Source organism: Saccopteryx leptura, chromosome 13 (assembly GCF_036850995.1).
Source record: "Saccopteryx leptura isolate mSacLep1 chromosome 13, mSacLep1_pri_phased_curated, whole genome shotgun sequence".
Taxonomy (NCBI): domain Eukaryota; kingdom Metazoa; phylum Chordata; class Mammalia; order Chiroptera; family Emballonuridae; genus Saccopteryx; species Saccopteryx leptura.
This window is the reverse complement of record NC_089515.1, coordinates 27,286,988-27,307,482: the sequence shown is the minus strand read 5'-3', so window position 1 is coordinate 27,307,482 and position 20,495 is coordinate 27,286,988. Positions and strand designations below refer to the sequence as shown.

The window sequence follows — 20,495 nt, the reverse complement described above, 5'->3', positions numbered from 1 at the left end:
CCCCTCCATGTAAGAGCCCATAAAGCACTGAAACCAGAAACTTTTCAAGGTGTTAATATAATTGGGCTCTCTTTATCACCTACCCCTAAACCATATCTGTATCCCCATCCATTGATCAAATAAAGAAACTTGCTGCTTTGTTAATAAAAATCAAACCCATATCCTTCATGGTTGTCAGGAAGAGAGAACAAATACAAAGCAATGGTAGTAAAAGTAGCCAGTGATCCCCAAAGGAAGGGGAGTTTGGGATAACTGGTGTAGAAGCTTCCAGGTGCAGCCTCTTCTCATGAGCGTTTTTCTCTCCCTTTCTATCCTTGGAGGGTAGGGGTTTGATGTTAGTGAGGAGCCTGCTGATTCCCTTATACTGTGCAAACTACCTAACTGTGATGACCACCCTGACCGATCATGTTAGCCAGCTCTCCAGATCCACCTCCCCCACACACACACTCCCCATCCTTGATTTAAGAAACCCACTGTAATCCCGAATGCAGAACAGAGTGGGTGTGTCAAAACCCCACCCTGCATGCCCTCTACATCTTCCCCCCTCAAGTTCCAAATTCCCACCTCTCAGAAGGATCCTCACCAGGAGCACGAAGAAGACGAAAAAGACATAAGTAACAAAGTAGACAGGTCCCAGGATGCGGTTGGCATTGTCGATAGCATTGTAGTCAAAGTCCCCAAGGATGATCCGAAACTGAGTGAAACTGAGAGACCAGGGTCTGGGCTTTACCCCAAGCCTAACCGTAACCCTGAACCCAACCCACACTCTCATCCCACTTTCCTAGCTGTTCTTTAGTGCACTCAAACAGACCCCTCACTGCACCTCCAACCCAATCTTGTAGAGACAGAGCAAGGTGCACAGACACTTGAGCACACACATCAGGCTCTCTAGAGACTGTCACATAGATGCTTCAAGCACAGACATGCTCACACGAATACACCCAGCTTCCCTAAGGATACATACACCCATGGAGCTGACCCAACCATGTGTAAGGGGCAGGACACACACATGCACTTGACAAAAGTGCTGAAATTTTCCACTTGGGTCCCAGAAAGCAGGTAGCCGAGCTGGGCATAGGCAAAGAAAATGATGAAGAACATGACAGTGAAGCCCAGGATGTCCTTGGCACAGCGGGCCAGCGTGGAGGAGAGCTGGGTCATGGTTTTGTTGAAGCTGATGTACTTGAATATCTGGAAGGGCCATGTTGAATGAAGCAATTAAGGAAGAAAAAATAAAACCTTTAAATAGTCCACTCCAATGGTCCTGACCGGTTGGCTCAGCAGTAGAGCGTTGGCCCAGTGTGTGGAAATCCCCGGTTGGATTCCCATCCATTGCACACAGGAGAAGTGCCCATCTGCTTCTCCACCCATCTCCCCCTCCTTCCTCTCTGTCTCTCTCTTCCCCTCCCGCAGCCAAGGCTCCATTGGAGCAAAGTTGGCCCGGGCGCTGAGACTGGCTCCATGGCCTCCAACTCAGGCACTAGAGTGGCTCTGATTGCAGTGGAGCAATGCCTCAGAGGGGCTGAGCATCGCCCCCTGGTGGGCATGCCGGGTGGATCCCAGTCAGGCACATGCGGGAGCCTGTCTGTCTGCCTCTCCCCCACTTCTCACTACGGAAAATTACAATAAAATTACAATAAATAAATAAATAATAAATAAATAATCCACTCCAGGGGACGATGGAGGCCTCAGGAGTTGCCAAACCAGACAGGGAAAACAAAACAAGTATTGAGGAAGGGAGAATGAGTGACCTGAGGTGAAACTGGCAGGGAGGAGTCCCAGGGTACCTTGATCCAGGCAAAGAAGAGGTTAACAGCGTTCATGTTGTTGTACTGTGTCTGCCAGAAGGCGAGGAACTCGAAGTCAGCATAAGTGTTTGGTTACTGCAGGAGCTTCCCCATCAGCCGATTCACCTCAAGGGTCCGGAATATGTGGAAGCCCACAGCCACAATGGAGAACTGTCATCACAGGGGTAAGGGTGTCAGAGAAGTCAAGGGAATCTCAAGGTGAGTTCAACGATGAAGTCACAAGGTAGGTAGGACAGATGGGAAACAAAACATCTTTCGCTGCTGAGTTGTTGGCTATGCCAAGGTCAAAAGTGGATAGGGTTATTGGGGAATGCCTTAAAGACCAAGAGAAGTTCTCGGCCCAGTGGTAAATATCTAGGTTGTAAAGGGCCACAGAGAACTGGAGCCAAGTAATGTTATTTCCCCCACCACTTCCCAGCCCTGGGTCAGGAAATTGATTTGTCCTGTAAATAAGGAGATAAAGATGAAGAGACATAATATCTTAATACAAGAGAAAAGGCAGGAGTGTCAAGGGGATAGATCATAAAGGTAAGAGACAGAAGAGGAACAGAGTATCAAGTACATAAAAAGGAACAGGGGCTGGATCACTGCCTAGAGCAGGGGTCCCCAAACTACGGCCCGCGGGCCGCATGCGGCCCCCTGAGGCCATTCATCTGGCCCCCGCTGCACTTCCGGAAGGGGCACCTCTTTCATTGGTGGTCAGTGAGAGGAGCATATTGACCATCTCATTAGCCAAAAGCAGGCCCATAGTTCCCATTGAAATACTGGTCAGTTTGTTGATTTAAATTTACTTGTTCTTTATTTTAAATATTGTATTTGTTACTGTTTTGTTTTTTTACTTTAAAATAAGATATGTGCAGTGTGCATAGGGATTTTTTTATAGTTTTTTTTATAGTCTGGCCCTCCAACGGTCTGAGGGACAGTGAACTGGCCCCCTGTGTAAAAAGTTTGGGGACCCCTGGCCTAGAGGAAGAAGGGATGTGGGAGACAGGGCTTTCCCAGGACTGAGCCACGGGAATATCAGCTGCTTGCTCAGAGAACTGTTACCCAGAGATTTGACCAGAAGTTGTCAGGAAGACTTGGGACTCCAAAAGGAATAACTCAGAGCCCCTATCAGGGTGGATCCCCCATCTCCTTCCACTATGTCTTAAGTCCAAGATATCTGTTCCTCACCAAGATGACCACCAGGTCCAGAATGTTCCAGATGCTGCTGAAGTAGCGAAGCTGGTGGATGTGGAGCTCCAGGAGCTCCTCCACCACATAGTAGAAGATGAATATGCAGAAGATAATCTCACAGCCAACAATAAAGAAGTCCCAGTTGCTGAGATAGCGGATCAGCTTAACTGTGCGGATTTGCCAGGATGGGATGGCACCTCCTGTAGCTAGAAACTCCACTACCAGTCTGTGGGAGGAGGGAAGGTGTCTGGTGGGTGGGTGGGTGGGTGGGGGAGCCTGGGCTGGGACAGTTCCTCCTTCCCCTTTTCTCCCCATCCCCACCACAGGGAATATGTTGAAGGAAGGATCTCAAGCAGAGGAGAAGGGAACCAGGAACTATGGATGGAGGGTTACAATAGGGAAAGTGGACCCACCTCAAAACACAGAAAAGATTGATGTTGGCATTGTAGACTGAGAAGTCAATGAAGGCCCTGGCTGGTTGGCTCAGCGGTAGAGCGTCGGCCTGGCGTGCGGGGGACCTGGGTTCGATTCCCGGCCAGGGCACACAGGAGAAGCGCCCATTTGCTTCTCCACCCCCCCCCTTCCTCTCTGTCTCTTTCTTCCCCTCCCGCAGCCAAGGCTCCGTTGGAGCAAAGATGGCCCGGGCGCTGGGGATGGCTCCTTGGCCTCTGCCCCAGGCACTAGAGTGGCTCTGGTCTCGGCAGAGCGACGCCCCAGAGGGGCAGAGCATCGCCCCCCTGGTGGGCAGAGCATCGCCCCTGGTGGGCGTGCCGGGTGGATCCCGGTCGGGCGCATGCGGGAGTCTGTCTGACTGTCTCTCCCCGTTTCCAGCTTCAGAAAAATACAAAAAAAAGAAAAAAGGAAGTCAATGAAGACCACCCGAGTGCCCCTGTCTAGCTACAGGCCCTCTTGTAGTTCCCGGAGTGCCTCTGCACTGCCCTGTCAGGATCCCGGAAGGTCCAATAGTAGCCACCTCCACTGTAGCTTGTGAGCTGGCCCCAGCGAGAGGAACTCCCCAGCTCATCCTCTGAGTGGTATGTCCACTTGCCAAGGAAGAAGCCATCCAAGCAGAAGTCTGAGCCAACCTAAAACTGATCTCCCCGGGCAATGGCAATATCTGATGATTATCTGGGCTTTACCGTTTCACGTATACGTATTATATATACATACCGCATTTATGTATATTTCACGTATATTACCTTGTTTGATGTTAACAACTGTTTGAGATTTGAAGGTGAACAGTATCCACAATTTGAAAATAAGGAAACCAAGACTCAGAGATGTCTTGAGATTATCCAGCTAGTTAGGAGCTGAAATGAAATTTAAATGTAAATCTCCTGATTTTTCATGATGTCAGCCAAAACTATGGATGAAAAATCCAAGCCCCGCTTTTGACCCCTGCCTGAGTAGTCCCCATAAAGGAAAGCACCTGGCCCGTATGATCCAGTAAAGACCCTTTCTGTCCTTGTGATTGTGCACTTGGGTGCATAACCCCACAACTGTTCTGATTACAAACTTTCTGCCTTGGACTCTTATTTCCTGCCCTGCCTTTCCTGTCCTAGCCATCCCCTCCTCTTCCCGAACTCGACCCCCTGCTGCGCTCCCTATCAGCTCCCAGGGTCAGACTTCCAACCATGACTCACAGGGCAGCCAGTGCTTCGTCAATTCCCTATGCCCCGAGGGACTTCTGGGCAAGAAGAAGTGCTGTCTCTGGCAGGCCTACCTCCAGAGTAGGGCAAATGTCACTGTGACCTGTGTCTGGAAACAAGTCCAGAGGCTTGTGGTAGCCTTCCTGTTCCTGACTGATCCAGACCAAGGTCTCCAAACAGTCACATCTGGGACTCAGAGAGATGTCCCCATTTCCCCGGAGTGCTCCAAAGCCCTACCTCTGCTTCTCCTGAAGGCTCTGGGGAAGTGGTTTCCAACCTTGGGGATGATGTCAGGCTCAGAGGGGCACCCTCTAACACTGGTGGGGGGACTCACTCACACGGTGCCATTGAGGGGCCCAAAGGGGAGCTGCTCTTCATTGTCCAGAGAGTAAACGTCATAGCAGCTCAAAATGCCCTCGCGGAAGTCCTTGTGTACCATGCAGGAGTCATTGCGGACCCAAGGCTGCCGCAGCCTTGGAACCCCCAGGAGCAGGTTTTCATAGTAGATGAAAGAGTGGGAGCCACGGCCCAGGCTCTGGTTGTTGTACCATTTGGTCCAATACAAACTGTCCAGCAGTGGGCCCTGGGCAAACTAGACCACAAGCAGGGCCTGACCCAGCCTCATCCCGACTCCTACCCTTAGAATCACCTTTGCCCTCGCTCCCCAACTTCCCAGCTGACCCATGAACCTTGACCAGATCTTCATCTAACGTGGCCTTATTCTTTTTTTAAAATGTATTTAGAAGTTCAGCCTTACCTCTGACTTCCAATACTAGTCTAACTACTGGCTTGACACCTTGATCATCATCATCTCTCCGCTGCCTCCACCGTAACTCTAGTCTGACTCATTCATTCTTTTTGACCTTCTGACAGCCTGATCCTGGAATGACCTAGTTTTTAGATATGGCCTCAATCCACTGAATGACATGCCTGAATTCTGGCCTGTGGTCTCATCCCTTAAGCCAGTGGTTCTCAAAGTGCGCCCTGGAAGATTTTGTTGTATCTATTTTGTTTAATTACCATAAAAGCACGCTTGGACTTTATATATTTTTCTTTAATATTTGATCTAATTATTATAACATATTTCTCAGAAGTTTGTATATAGTGCGCCTACAATTATTTGTAGAATTTTAAATGTTTGAGAACCACTACCTTAAGACATTGAGAAGGGTAGGGAGAGAGGAGGTAGAGGTACCACATACTCACATCCCAGAAGTCTGCCATGCTGCTGATGGCCTGGAGGGAGACTCTGGTGTCCGATGGGGTGTGTAAGAAGAGCTCAGACATCACTTTGATGTAGTAATAGGCACTGGAGCTTGTCATTCCGTCGGTCACTAGAAACCAGATTAAGAGACTGTTCTGCTCACTGTTCCCATCTCCATTCTCCATAAAACAAACAAAAACAGGAAATCCCATTGCCCTGGGGCCAGAGGGAGAGCATTGGCCTCAACCTCCCGAGTTGACCGGGGAGGCTGATGGTGGCACTGGGAAAACCAGAGATCCTTTAAGGAAGAGTAGTGGCTACAAGGTCTCTTCCGTTCCTCCCACCTCACCTCAGAAAGACTGAACTCCACTCAGTAATTGTCTCTTGACGTTGCCATTCTGAAAATTCACTTTTCCTTTCTGAACAGCTTAACCTCCTAATTCTTATTCCTGAGAGCCAGGAAACTTTTACCTTCTGCCCCAGACAGTGCTTCCTGTTATCTGTTTTATATTTATTCCCCTGGGGAAAGTGCCTCCAAATTCTAGAGTACTCCAAGGCGATGGCCAGACAACTGACAGTAGAGACGTGGTCTCCTGGACCCTGGAGTCAATGACTGCAGCCATAGGAGTAAGAGGTAAGCACGGTACTGTTGGCCCGGTGCATCCTGATGGGCACAGTTGTTTCCGAAGAGAGGAACTCAGAGCATCCCAAGATAAAAGAAGACCTGGCCTTTGCCCTGAAGAACCGTGGTCTTCCTCAACCACGCTGAGACAGACACTCAATCTAAAGTACGGCTGTCAAGGGAAGGTGTAAGTTTTTGCAAAGTATAAGTTATTTATATATATTATAGTTTGTCCCTCAATTTATATTTGTGTGATGTTTCCTTGTGGTTAAAAAGAATTTGCAAAGTAAAAGTCATTTATATATATTATAGTTTGTCCCTCAATTTATATTTGTGTGATGTTTCCTTGTGTTTAAATTCAGGTTATGTCTAACCAGGCGGTGGCGCAGTGGATAGAGCGTTGGACTGGGATGCAGAGGACCCAGGTTCAAGACCCCGAGGTCGCCAGCTTGAGCGCAGGCTCATCTGGTTTGAGCAAAAGCTCACCAGCTTGGACCCAAGTTCGCTGGCTCGAGCAAGGGGTTACTCGGTCTGCTGAAGGCCCGCGGGCAAGGCACGTATAAGAAAGCAATCAATGAACAACTAAGGTGTTGCAACGTGCAACAAAAAGCTAATGATTGATACTTCTCATCTCTCCGTTCCTGTCTGTCTGTCCCTGTCTATCCCTCTCTCCGACTCTCTCACTGTCTCTGTAAAGAAAAAAAAAAATCAGGTTATGCATTTGGTGAGAATACCAAAGGCATACATTTAATGTTAACTTGAATTCCTGTTAAGACGGTATCTTTCAGCTTTTTTTTTTTTTTTTTTTCCTGTATTTTTTCTGAAGCTAGAAACAGGGAGAGACAGTCAAACAGACTCCCGCATGCGCCCGACCAGGATCCACCCGGCACGCCCACCAGGGGCGATGCTCTGCCCACCAGGGGGGCGATGCTCTGCCCCTCTGGGGCGTCGCTCTGCCGAGACCAGAGCCACTCTAGTGCCTGGGGCAGAGGCCAAGGAGCCATCCTCAGCGCCCGGGCCATCTTTGCTCCAATGGAGCCTTGGCTGCGGGAGGGGAAGAGAGAGACAGAGAGGAAGGAAGGGGCGGGCGTGGAGAAGCAAATGAGCGCTTCTCCTGTGTGCCCTGGCCGGGAATCAGCTTTTTTCAATGTAAAATTATTTTTCTTTTTGTAATTAATACATAGTTTATGGGAAGATACTTTGTAAATATTCTGTTACTCATCAACCTTCAACCTAATAGTTTTAGCATCCATTAATGACTTTTGATTATTATTATGGGCATAAAATTGTGATTTGTTCATCCCATCATTTTGTCTGCATTTATTAAAAGAGCTTTCCTTTCTTCCTTGTTTATTCATTCATTTATGTATGTCAGTATAAACTCATGGATTCTTATTTTTTGCACTTTATAGTTTGCTAATGTTATGATTTATTTTATTACCAAATGTTTTAGCTAGGTCATAGAAAACCAAAAAAAGACTAAAGAATTGTTGTAGATTAAAAGAGGGTAAAGAGCCTGACCGGTGGTGGCACAGTGGATAAGGCATCAACCTGGAACATTGAGGTCGCCAGTTCGAAGCCCTGGGCTTGCCTGGTCCGGGCATATATGGGAGTTGATGCTTCCTGCTCTTCCCTCCTTCTGTCTCTTTCTCATAAGCTTTCTCTCTCTCTCTCTCTCTAAAATGAATAAATAAAATCTTTAAAAAAATTTTTTAAAAAGAGGGTAAAGAAACATGAAAAGTAAATGCAATATGTGCATTTAGTTAAAATTATATCCTAGGTTGTGTGTGTGTGTGTATTTTGCTATAAAAACTACTAGTAAAATAATTGGTGAAATTGTAATAAGGTATGATTATTAGATGATAGTACTGAATCAATGATAATTTTCTGACTTTGATTTTTAAAAAGTCCTCGCCTGACTAGGTGGTGGGGCAGTAGATAGAGCATCGGACTGGGACGTGGATGACCCAGGTTCAAAACCCCAAGGTAGCCGGCTTGAGTGAGGGCTCACCAGCTTGAGCACAGGGTGGCTGGCTTGAGCCCAGGATCGCTGGCTTGAGCAAGAGGTCACTTGCTCTGCTATAGTACCCCCCTCCCCTCAAGTCAAGGTGCATATGAAGAACTCAGGTGCTGCAAGGAAGAATTGCTACTTCTCATCTCTCTCCCTTCCTGTCTGTCTGTCCCTGTCAGTCCTTCTCTCTGTTGCTCTCTCTGTCTCTGACACACACACACACACACACACACACACACACACACACACCCTTGTTTTCAGAAAATATACATTAAAGTATAGGAATAATGGAAATTTTGTCTGCAATTGACTCTCAAACAGTTGTATGGATGTAGATAGAGATAGAGAGAATGATAAAGGAAGAGCAAGCATGGTAAATAGCTCATATTTGGGAAATCTGGGTGAATGTCCTATTTAAGAATTCTTTGTATTACCCTTGCAACTTTTCTTTAAGTCTTTAATTACATCAAAAAAAGTTTAAGTAGGGTTTGTTGGCCTCTTATGAGCAATTCCCTTCAAGATTTTTTCTTTTTTTTTGCTTCTGTTCACTTACTCATTAACTCAGTTCTGACACACCTTTTGGGAAAAACTGGCGAGTTTTAACAGTAATTAGGTTGATAGCATATCCAAGTCTTAAATGTTGAAGAACTCCTGAGTATGCAATTACCTCTTCTCAAACTTTTTTAGAAAACCAATTAATTTAGCCTAATTAGATCAGCCCTATTAGGCTACAGATTGAGTATCAAAATGGAAGCCAGTCCAGCTGTGCACAAACATGAAACCAGCGCTGAGAGCTCGCATCAAACAGGCAATTGTTCAACACCAAGACAGCAGAGGTCTTTTCTCCAGTCCAGAGGAGCTCGTCAGATTCAGCAGCTGGTAGAGCATGGCCCTGTGAAGAGGTCTGCCTCACAGCTCTGAAGGCAGAGTTGGCCTTACTCCATTGTAAGATTGAGAATTAGATTTTAAAAGTTATTCTTTTGGCCCTGGCCGGTTGGCTCAGCGGTAGAGCGTCAGCCTAGCGTGCGGAGGACCTGGGTTCGATTCCTGGCCAGGGCACACAGGAGAAGCGCCCATTTGCTTCTCCACCCCTCCGCCGCGCCTTCCTCTCTGTCTCTCTCTTCCCCTCCCAAAGCCAAGGCTCCATTGGAGCAAAGATGGCCCGGGCGCTGGGGATGGCTCTGTGGCCTCTGCCCCAGGCGCTAGAGTGGCTCTGGTCGCAACATGGCGACGCCCAGGATGGGCAGAGCATCACCTCCTGGTGGGCAGAGCATCGCCCCTGGTGGGCGTGCCGGGTGGATGCCGGTCGGGCGCATGAGGGAGTCTGTCTGACTGTCTCTCCCTGTTTCCAGCTTCAGAAAAATGAAAAAAAAAAAAAAAAAGTTATCCTTTTGGTCACAACTATTAAATAAGGACTTATACTACACTGAAGAAAAAATATCAAAGGATCGGGAACTACATTTAGTTTGTTTATGAACTTGATGTCTAATGCTCTGTCTGAAATGTGCCACAGCGCTCATGTGGGAGTATACATACATGCTTGTTTTGCAACGAAAGTACGGTTTTGCCTGTATGGTACTTTTTTTTTATGGTTGTTAATAAAGTGCACTACCCTCCCCCCAAAAAAAGAATTTTCCTTTTCAAACCTTGGACTATATTTTTCTCCCAACACCCCATCTGGAAAGGGAATGACTTGGGATGGACTGGAGCTTATCCATAATTTGGAGGAAAGAGAGGTTGATATGGGCCTCAGATTAGACACAAGTAGCATTATACTTTTCCAGGGGGGAAATCAGAGAAGAAAGAATCTTGTTACTTCACATTTCCTCATTCCATTCAATGAAGTCCAAGAAACAACTGTACTTCTCTTTAACCCAAAATCTGTGATCACCTATCTTAAGTATATGAAAGACTCAGACTCAACTTTTCTAGATCTGAAAAATGGGCTGGAATATTTTTTTTCTGTCTGCTGAGAGCCCATTTCATTAACCCAGAGCTGATGGTCAGTGAGCTGCACTTCTCCTACGGACAGGCCGATTCAAGTGTTGCACCTTCTGGATGGCCACTAGGTGGCACTCATTGCCATATCTTTTTCATTTCTCTAATTCAAATCTGTTACCGGTCAGAATTAATATTGCTCTGAACTGGCTGTCAGCCCTCTCTGGAGGCATAACATCTCTGATTATTATCTAAGACAGTAAAAACAATGGCTTCTGAGAAAAATGGTTTCACCTGGTCAAATGCTTACGAACACTCAGAACACCTATTCCATGTTGAACATACCTATTTTATTTAATCCTACAGTAACCCTGTTATCAGAAACTAGTATCATCATTCTCATTTACCAGTCTCAGAGAACTGAACTTCCTGACCACTTGTGCTTTCAATTATGAAACAGACCACTCACAAATGTCCTTTTTACCTCTGAGAATGTCAGCAAGGGGCTGAGGAGGGAGTTCCTACCTTCCTGGCTCCCTCCATTAAGATCCAGTGAAGGAGTGAAATTGCTGTGTGTTTCAAAATGGGACACTAGACCAGAGAATAGGTGGGAACTGGAAGGAGTTAGGATTTTAGTCAGAATGTCAGTCATTACTACCTTTTTTTTTTCTTTTTAATGTATTGAGGACCTCATTCCAGGAACTTTTCAGACACTAGACAATGACTGTATGAGGATGGTATGAAGGAGATTCAGAGACCAGGTGATGATTTCACCAGCCAATACAGAGTATCTGATTTTTTTCTTCTCCTGGACAGAAAGTAAGTTCTCCTAGACCAGGGATCAGGAACCTTTTTGGCTGAGAGAGCCATGAACGCCACATATTTTAAAACGTAATTCCGTGAGAGCCATACAACGACCCATGTACATTATGCATTATCCAATAAAAAATTTGGTGTTGTCTCGGAGGACAGCTGTGATTGGCTCCAGCCACCTGCAACCATGAACATGAGTGGTAGGAAATGAATGGATTGTAATACATGAGAATGTTTTATAGTTTTAACATTTTTTTTAATTAATTTATTTATTTTTTACAGAGACAGAGAGTGAGTCAGAGAGAGGGATAGACAGACAGTAACAGAGAGAGAGATGAGAAGCATCAATCATTAGTTTTTCATTGCACGTTGCAACACCTTAGTTGTTCATTGATTGCTTTCTCACATGTGCCTTGACCGCGGGCCTTCAGCAGGCTGAGCAACCCCTTGCTGGAGCCAGCGACCTTGGGTCCAAGCTGGTGAGCCTCGCTCAAACCAGATGAGCCCGCACTCAAGCTGGCGACCTCGGGGTCTCGAACCTGGGTCCTTCCACATCCCAGTCCGATGCTCTATCCACTGCGCCACCACCAGGTCAGGCTATAGTTTTAACATTTTTTAAAAATAGATTTGTCTGCAAGCCAGATGCAGCCATCAAAAGAGCCACATCTGACTCGCGAGTCATAGGTTCCTGACCCCTGTCCTAGACATACCATTTCATGTCTTTTAACCTTGGCCTCAGATCATATTCACTGTTGCTGAATAATAATGATAACCATCATTTATTAATACTTATTGTTCACCAGTCTTTGCATACATTGTCTCCCATAATGCTGAAAAATAACCTCATAAGGTAAAAACTACTATTTGCATTTTATGCAGATAACTGAGATACAGAATGTTATTAGATAACTTGTCTAAGGATCATATAGCAAGCAAGTTCTACTTGATTTCAAACTCAGGTCTGCTTTACTTCAAATATCATGAATTCGGTCACCGCTCCACATTACATTAATATATCACTTCATCATTCAAAATCTTTCTAATTAGGGACTCTGACTCTCCTTCAAAAAAGTCAATCCAAATGGTTAGGATTATGCAAGTTTATAAGGAGTTCTTATAAGAAAACTCTATTTGAAGAGTTTAATATTTGAATTGCAAAAGCACCTGGTAAACTCAAAAGATTATCATCTTAAAAGAAGCTTCAGGCCTTGGCCAGTTGACTCAGCAGTAGAGTGTTGGCCCAGCTCCACCCAGCATGTGGATGTCCCAGGTTCAATGACCAGTCAAGGCACACAGGAGAAGTGACTATCTGCTTCTCCGCCCTTCCCCGTCCCCCGTCTCTCTTTCCTTCCTGCAGCCATGGCTCGATTGGTTCTAGCACATCAACCCTGGATGCTGAGGATGGATCTGTGGAGCATCTGCCTCAAGCACAAAAAATAGTTTAGTTCTGAGAATAGTCCTAGATGGGCAGAGCATCTGCCCCACACAGGGATTGTCAGGTGGATCCTGGTCTGGGCACACGTGGGATTTGGTCTATCTCCCATCCTCTAACTTGGAAAAAGGAAATGAAAAAAGAATAATATGAAGATACAGATGAATACCAAAAAAGAACAAAACACATATGCACAAAAATGTTACCTGGGTTATTTATAATATCAAAAAATAACAAATAACAATCTAAATGTCCTATAGAGAGGCAATAGTTAAGTAAATTATATCATTGAGCCCCTTAATGGAGTATGATACAGCCATTGAAATGGTAATAAAACAATGCAAAATTGTTTCAATACTATCATTACAATAATGATTAAATACTTTTAAAAAAAATACTAAGTGTAAAAAATGAAGGTAAAATGAACATTTTTATGAATGACTAGTATAATAGGTAGATTTTATTTCTCTTTATTCCCACGGAGTTCAATTAATTCTATAATAATAATATATAATAAAATAATTTTAAAATCTTTCTACCTATTTGTTTCCAACTTACAGGCTTAAATTTCCAGGTGCTGGATGCTGTACTGAACTTTGTGACTGCTTCCCTAAGATCCTCTCTTAGTTAATCCCGTGATTTTATTTGAGGTGTCACACCCGTCTGAATCATCTCACCTATGTTGCTAGAAGTTGAATCCAAGCCTGGCTCTAGGACTCAACAGAAAGCTTAAACCTAAACTAATCCACAAATGCAACCTCCCTTGGCACCATTACAATTTCGGGTATGTAACCCATTTCAGACCAAGGAGTCATAAAGGCAGATATCTGGAAGCTTTTAGAATCTTTTCTCTCATATTAATATGAATGAGAAAGCCCCAGAGGATCTGCCTTTGGGTGAAGGTAATAGTGAAGTTGGTAGAACTAAATAACAGAAACAGATGGGTCTTTGATGATATCTTTAAGCCATTGGATTGATCAACTCTGAGCCCTGTCCTTCTTTAACTTTCCTTACCTAGACCAGTAATTTTCAACCTTTTTCATCTCACGGCACACATACACTAAGTACTAAAATTCTGCAGTACAACAAAAAATAGATTTTTTGTCAATCAGACAAAAAAAATAAGTATAATTTATATTCATTCGCACTCCATGGCTATTGTTATGTTGACTGTTGTCATTCTATTTTTTTTAAGATTCTATTTATTGATTTTACAGAGAGAGGAGGGGAGGTTGGAGTGAGAAGTAGCAACTCATTATTACTTCACTTTAGTTGCTGTTTAATTAATTGCTTGTCGTATGTGCCTTGACCGGGCAAGCCCAGGGTTTCAAACCAGCGACCTCAGCATTCCAGGTCAATGATTTATCCACTGTGCCACCATAGGTCAGGCAACTGTTGTCATTTTCTATTTGGCAATCTAAGGGAAAAGAGGTCAGAGTCCTTGACTAGATAGTCAGGTATGCCATGTTTTAAAAATTCTTGTGGCACACTGGTTGAAAATAGCTGACCTAGACAATAAATCCCATTATAATTTAAGCCAGTTTTTATTGAATTTTACTTCATTGTAATATGGTTTTTATTTATATGGAAACCATGACATTTTTAAAAAGATTACATTATTTCTGAGGAAAATGGAGCTAGAAAGGCTTCTGCTAACTGCCTGAACATCTCTAGAGAAGGGTGGATAACTTTAGCATATGTGTGCCAAAGTCTACATTAATTAAAATACATTATCACCCTATATTACAAGGAGCTTGGTGACCAAGGCAATGGTGATAATATTATATAACAATACCTACCATTAATTCCTCAAGGCTCATCGAGCTTTATTTCTGGGTAAAGCAGATCTCTAGAATATAATGAAATATATATTCTAGAGTATATATATACACACACACATCCATACATATGCAGCTAGGTATGTATATGTGTGTGTGTGTGTTAATAAACATTTATATATGTATATATACATACATATATATCCTTACTGCTAAAAATTGCCCTTATAGAATGAGGATTTAATATTGATTTTAAGAGAGGCAGCTATAAGAAACAATAAAAAAAAACTTGCTTTAATTTTTAACATTGCTTTATCCATTGTGATGTTTCATGTCTCTTACATAAAATCCAAGGCCAAGTCTTCCCGGAGTTACCACCTCTGTATTAACTTGTATGCTTTCTTACTCAACAAGGAGAACTATACAATCTGTGTTTTCTTCTTTGCTTTGGTTGCAAGGAACTCAGGCTTTGTTCTCACTGGCAATGCTTCTGTTTATCTTAAGCTTTCCAGTATCAGTTATCTTCCTGCATTATCTCTTTCTACTTCTTTTACTGTGTTTTTTCACTGTAGTTTCAATGGGTTATATTTTATTGTGCTTTTTAATGTAAGTTGGCTCAGATCCCTTTTAGACATAGGTGTGGTATAAATATACTGCTCACAAACATTTGGGGATATTTCAAAATGAATATGAAGCAATAAAAAAACATTTGATTTTTTAAAATTAAACAAGAACATCAGAAAAGCAAACGATAAGTCAAAGAAAGTTGCTTGATTATGCTTTTGAATACAAAAGGCTGAAGTACTGTAATATCTGCACATTCCCTGATCTCCTAATTTTTGTTTTTAAAAGGTATGACTATAATAGTTATTACAGGAGGTCTTCAGGTTGGGACAGTCTTGACATACTACATTTTGAGTTTATAATGCTCATTCCCATAAAAACTTTAAAAAATTGAGATATGAGTGTTTCCGCTTATGCTGTCAGCCTTGTTCTTATGAACTATGTAGGCAAACTAGTTTGGTTGTGCACAGCAGGAGAATAAGCAGTAACCCAACATATAAGTGAGGGAGTTGACATCCTCTAGTATGCTTACCTACGCCATTTTGGACTGTTAAAAGCACAAGTGTTCTGTTTGTGTTATGTTAGGGAAGTGGTTCTTAAAGTGTGCACAGGGTGCACTGGTGCACCCTAGAAGATTTCCAGGTGCGCCTTATGGTATTCCAGAGAAATAAGTGCCTGTTGGGGACCAAAAAACCAACAGGGTTTTTGGAGTTTAGATTTTTGGGGGACAGAGGTGTGGGGAATTGGCTGTAAGCTGACAGTCTGCCGAAACTCCCGCCTCACTTGCCTGATTAGGTTGCAAAAGGCTGTTCAGCTGTGGTACTGGATTGTTTACAGTCCAGTATTTTTCAACCAGTGTGCCATGAGACATGGTCAGGTGTGAGTATAAATACATTTAGAAACTATATTATTAACTATATGTATAATATGTACTGTGTTAGAGTGTCATTTTGTGTCATTTTGGTAGGTGGTGTGCCCCAGGATTTTGTAAATGTAAAAAATGTGCCGCGGCTCAAAAAAGGTTGAAAATCACTGGTTACACTACCCCCATGTTCCCTGGAAAGACTGTAGACAAGTTTCTTCTATCCTTTGTTTGGTGTAAAGTTAAGATGATATGTATGGTGGGGGGTTTCTACACTCAACACAATTAAGAGTAAAAAGAGAGGAATTCTTCAATGTATTGACCAGGAAATGAGAGTTTGCCTTTCAAATATATGCCCAAACATTGAAGAAATCGCTAAGACATATCAGGCTCATGTTTCTCATAAACATAAGAATGAAAAAACTTAACACATTTGTGCTAGGATCTGCTGAATTTACTAAATCTTACTAAGAATGGATCTATTGATATATAGCCTGACCTGTGGTGGCGCAGTGGATAAAGCATCGACCTGGAAATGCTGAGGTCGTGGGTTCAAAACCCTGGGTTTGCCTGGTCAAGGCACATATGGGAGTTGATGCTTCCAGCTCCTCCCCCCTTCTCTCTCTCTTCTTTCTCTCTTTCTCTCTCTCTCCTCTCTAAAAATGAATAAATAAAATTAAAAAAAAAGAATGTATCTCTATATATATAAAAAAATAACTTTTTGTCATTTTTAATTTTTTAACCCATCTTTTTATTAATTCTAAAAAGTATAACTTAAAAAATGTAACATAAAAATGTTTTTTAATGTCAGAATAAATTTAATTTTGTCATATTTATTTTGTTTAATTACCATAAAAACACGCTTGGACTTGATATTTTTTTCTTTAATATTTGACTTAATTATTATAACATATTTCTCAGAAATTTGTAATTGAGCCTATAATTATTTGTAGATTTTAAATGCGCCTGACTTCAAAAAGTTTGAGAACCACTGGGTTAGGGTGTGTTTCAACTTACACCAAAATTTGGGTTACGTCACTGTCATAGGAACAGAACTGTGTCATAACCTGAGGACACCCCTGTATTAATTATCATCATTGTGAGCTTGGATAATAACCTGACTTTATCCATTCCAATGTTTATAGTAAGGATTAAATATTGAACTGCTGGAAGACCCTCCCAGATCAGATCATTAACAAGAAGTCAGCAGTTGCTTTGTGCTTCTCCTTTTGTTATTCAGGCCATTGTATGTTACTGAGCCCCTTCCTTGTTCCTAATTACTATTTCATAGAGTGTAGCAGTTCTTTTCTAACAGCACTTTCCCTAGTCAGGAATGAGATTTCTTCTCCCAACTAATTGACAAAGAACCCTAAAGAGGCAGGCAGGATGCTTCTGCCAGCGAGTACGTATATAATTCCTTCATGTGTCTACACTATTCCTGGGATGGAAACTCTGTGCTTTCAAGTTTTTTCCACTCAGAAGCCAATTGCTCCTTCCTAAACTGGACAGCTCTAAGAAAAAGGATTGAGAATGATTCTTTAGAAACCTGGGGGCATTTTTATTTTTTTATTTTTTTGTATTTTTCTGAAGCTGGAAACGGGGAGAGACAGTCAGACAGACTCCCGCATGTGCCCAACCGGGATCCACCCGGCATGCCCACCAGGGGCGATGCTCTGCCCACCAGGGGGCGATGCTCTGCCCCTCCGGGGTGTCGCTCTGCCGCGACCAGAGCCACTCTAGCGCCTGGGGCAGAGGCCAAGGAGCCATCCCCAGCGCCCGGGCCATCCTTGCTCCAATGGAGCCTCGGCTGCGGGAGGGGAAGAGAGAGACAGAGAGGAAGGAGGGGGGTGGGGGGTGGAGAAGCAAATGGGCGCTTCTCCTATGTGCCCTGGCCGGGAATCGAACCCGGGTCCCCCGCACACCAGGCCAACGCTCTACCGCTGAGCCAACCGGCCAGGGCCTGGGGGCATTTTTAACCCCCAACCCCAGCCCTGACAGTCATTCTGTGAATAGAACTTGCACTGTTCCACCAATCCTCCAACTATTGAAGAATTCAAAGTTCCTTGGGTCTTACCAGTTCTATTAGTTTACCCTGTAGCTCTTCTGATGGCCTCTTCCTGAGCCCCTCTTATCACCTGGCTTGCTGAGAAATTCTCTGAAAACATCTCTATTTCTTGGCATATAATCCAGTTTGGCTTCAGTCATAAATAATCTGGGTAGGAAAAGAAGTTTTATAGATATCTAGACAGAATTATTCTACTTCTAGTTAAATAAAATACAACGCCCTGAAACTGCCTCTTCTTATGTCTCCCCAAACGCCTCTGATAATAGTTTCACAATAGCTTAGCTAAACACTTTAATGCCCACTGCTAATGGAAGAGAATCAGGCCCATCAGCTTCCCTGATGATGTTGTTTCAGGGAACTTTTAACTGCCTTAATTATTCTGAGTTCCATTAATTTTTGTAGCTCTCATTCCAAACAATGGAGAAGATTTCTTACCCCTCTATTTGGCATAGACTACTAGTTATTCCCTCATACATTTTCTTTCATTTCTATACAATAATGTCATTTTATTGAAGGGCATATTTCTGCCCAATTAAACCCCACATCACCCAACTTCCTTTGCAGCTAGGTATAGTGACTCTGAGTAAATTCTGACCAATGAAATATGAGTGCTTCCACTTACAAGTTCTCCTTATGTCCTTAAAAGCAATAAATGTGCTTTCCCTCTTCTTTCTTATTTCCTGCTAGCTAGTGTATTGACATAAGAGCAGGAGCTGGAGCATGAGATAGAGGCTGTATGTGGAGGATGGCGATGCAATAAGATAGAAAGAGCCTGATTGTGGAGGCCCATGTTGGTCCAGGACTTCTTCTTCTTCTTCTTCTTTTAATTGATTTTAGAGAAGGGAAGAGAGAGAGCAGGAAAGAGACTGGACCATCTGTTCCTGTATCTGCCCTGACTGGGGATTGAACCAGCAACCTCTATGCTTTGGGACAATGCTCTAACCAACTGAGCTATCTGGCCAGGGCAGTCCAGGACTTCTTATACCCAGAATGCAGACTGTTACATGAAAAAGAAATAAAATTCTGTCTTCTCACTATTATTTTAAAGATTACTGTTATTATAGCTAAATCAATATTTCAACTGAAGCATTTCATATGAATACATCTGTGTCAGATGGGTACCTGGCGAAAGGCACTTTTCTAAGAAAATTAAAGTAGGCATAGAGAGGAAAAAAGAGTTAAAGCCAACAATCTGATAACACAAAATTCCTATCTTAAGAAAGGTCAAATCTAATTGCAGATCTCCTGGTTAAAACCCTGTATGGGGTACACAGAACCCTTTTCCTTTTCTTTGTAGGAAGTCCCCTATTAAGAAATTGTTTTTTGCTGTTCTTGACAGGGAAAGGCTATCAGGCAATGGACCAGAGGAGAAAGAAGGAGAGTCCAAAGCTGTGGGCAGGTATAGGTGAAAAGAAAGCAAAGTGCCTAAGGAAAAAAAGGAGAAGAAAGGAGGCGTTGGCAGAGGCGGTCCAGAACCCAGAAGTATCCAGCAAGAAGCAACGTTCTGGATTCGGCCTTTGCTGCAAGCTGGCAGGCAATGTTCTGCAGCTATGTTGAAGGATTGTTAATTTCCCATAAAGCATATCAAAACATCCTCCTACACTGGCTGTATTCCATTGATCATTAACATCTTTGGAGAGCCTTCTACACTGGCTTCATTACCATCAGTGTATATTTCATCTTATAGCCAGCATTCATGTGAATGAATGCACACACCTTTCTTGAGTAAGCCAACCAAAGCCTCCTCTCTAAAATTGATGTATATTTGTATGTGCCTAGAAAATGGCTAAAATTATATATACCAAAATATTAACAGTGGTTAATAGCAGTGACTTTTCTTTTTGTTTCTTTTTCTTTTTTTTTTTTACAGAGACAGAGAGAGAGAGTCAGAGAGAGGGATAGACAGGGACAGACTGACAGGAATGGAGATATGAGAAGCATTAATCATTAGTTTTTTGTTGCGCATTGCAACACCTTAGTTGTTCATTGATTGCTTTCTCATATGTGCCTTGACCACGGGCCTATCACAGCAGACCAAGTAACCCCTTGCTCGAGCCAGTGACCTTGGGTCTAAGCTGGTGAGCTTTTGCTCAAACCAGATGAGCCCACGCTCAAGCTGGGCACCTCGGAGTCTCGAATCTGGGTCGTCGGCATCCCATTCTGATGCTCTATCTACTGCGCCACCGCCTGGTCAGGCAATAGCAGTGACTTTTAACATTCTCTAAATTACTTAGCTTTTTTCTTTCTTTTTTTAAACAAGGACTATGGCCCTGGTTGGTTAGCTCAGTTGGTTAGAGCATCATTTCAAAACACCAAGGTAGCTGGTTCAATCTCAGGTCAGGATATTTATGGAAAGTGACCAATGAGTGCATAACTATATAGAACAACAAATGAATGCTTCTCTCTCTCTCTCTCTCTCTCTCTCTCTCTCTCTCTCTCGTGTCTTTCTAAAATCAATCAATAAAATAAATAAATAAATAAATAAAACAAGGACTATGTATTACATTTTTTTAACATTCTCTGTTGCCTTTAATTTTTTTGTCTTCATTTTTTCTATTTTTTTATTCTTTTAT

The 20,495-nt window shown here is 43.2% G+C and overlaps 1 protein-coding gene across 1 annotated transcript in view; it reads right to left on the bottom strand.

The window, feature by feature from the left end:
- The window catches only part of PKD2L1 (polycystin 2 like 1, transient receptor potential cation channel), a 37,925-nt gene that overhangs the window by 2,884 nt on the left and 14,546 nt on the right, over positions 1-20,495 (bottom strand). Inside the window, 9 exon segments of the mRNA XM_066354597.1 lie at positions 584-704; positions 1,010-1,191; positions 1,788-1,958; positions 2,982-3,210; positions 3,398-3,451; positions 3,859-3,946; positions 3,949-4,027; positions 4,968-5,225; positions 5,840-5,967. Coding sequence (XP_066210694.1) covers positions 584-704; positions 1,010-1,191; positions 1,788-1,958; positions 2,982-3,210; positions 3,398-3,451; positions 3,859-3,946; positions 3,949-4,027; positions 4,968-5,225; positions 5,840-5,967 — 1,310 coding nt within the window.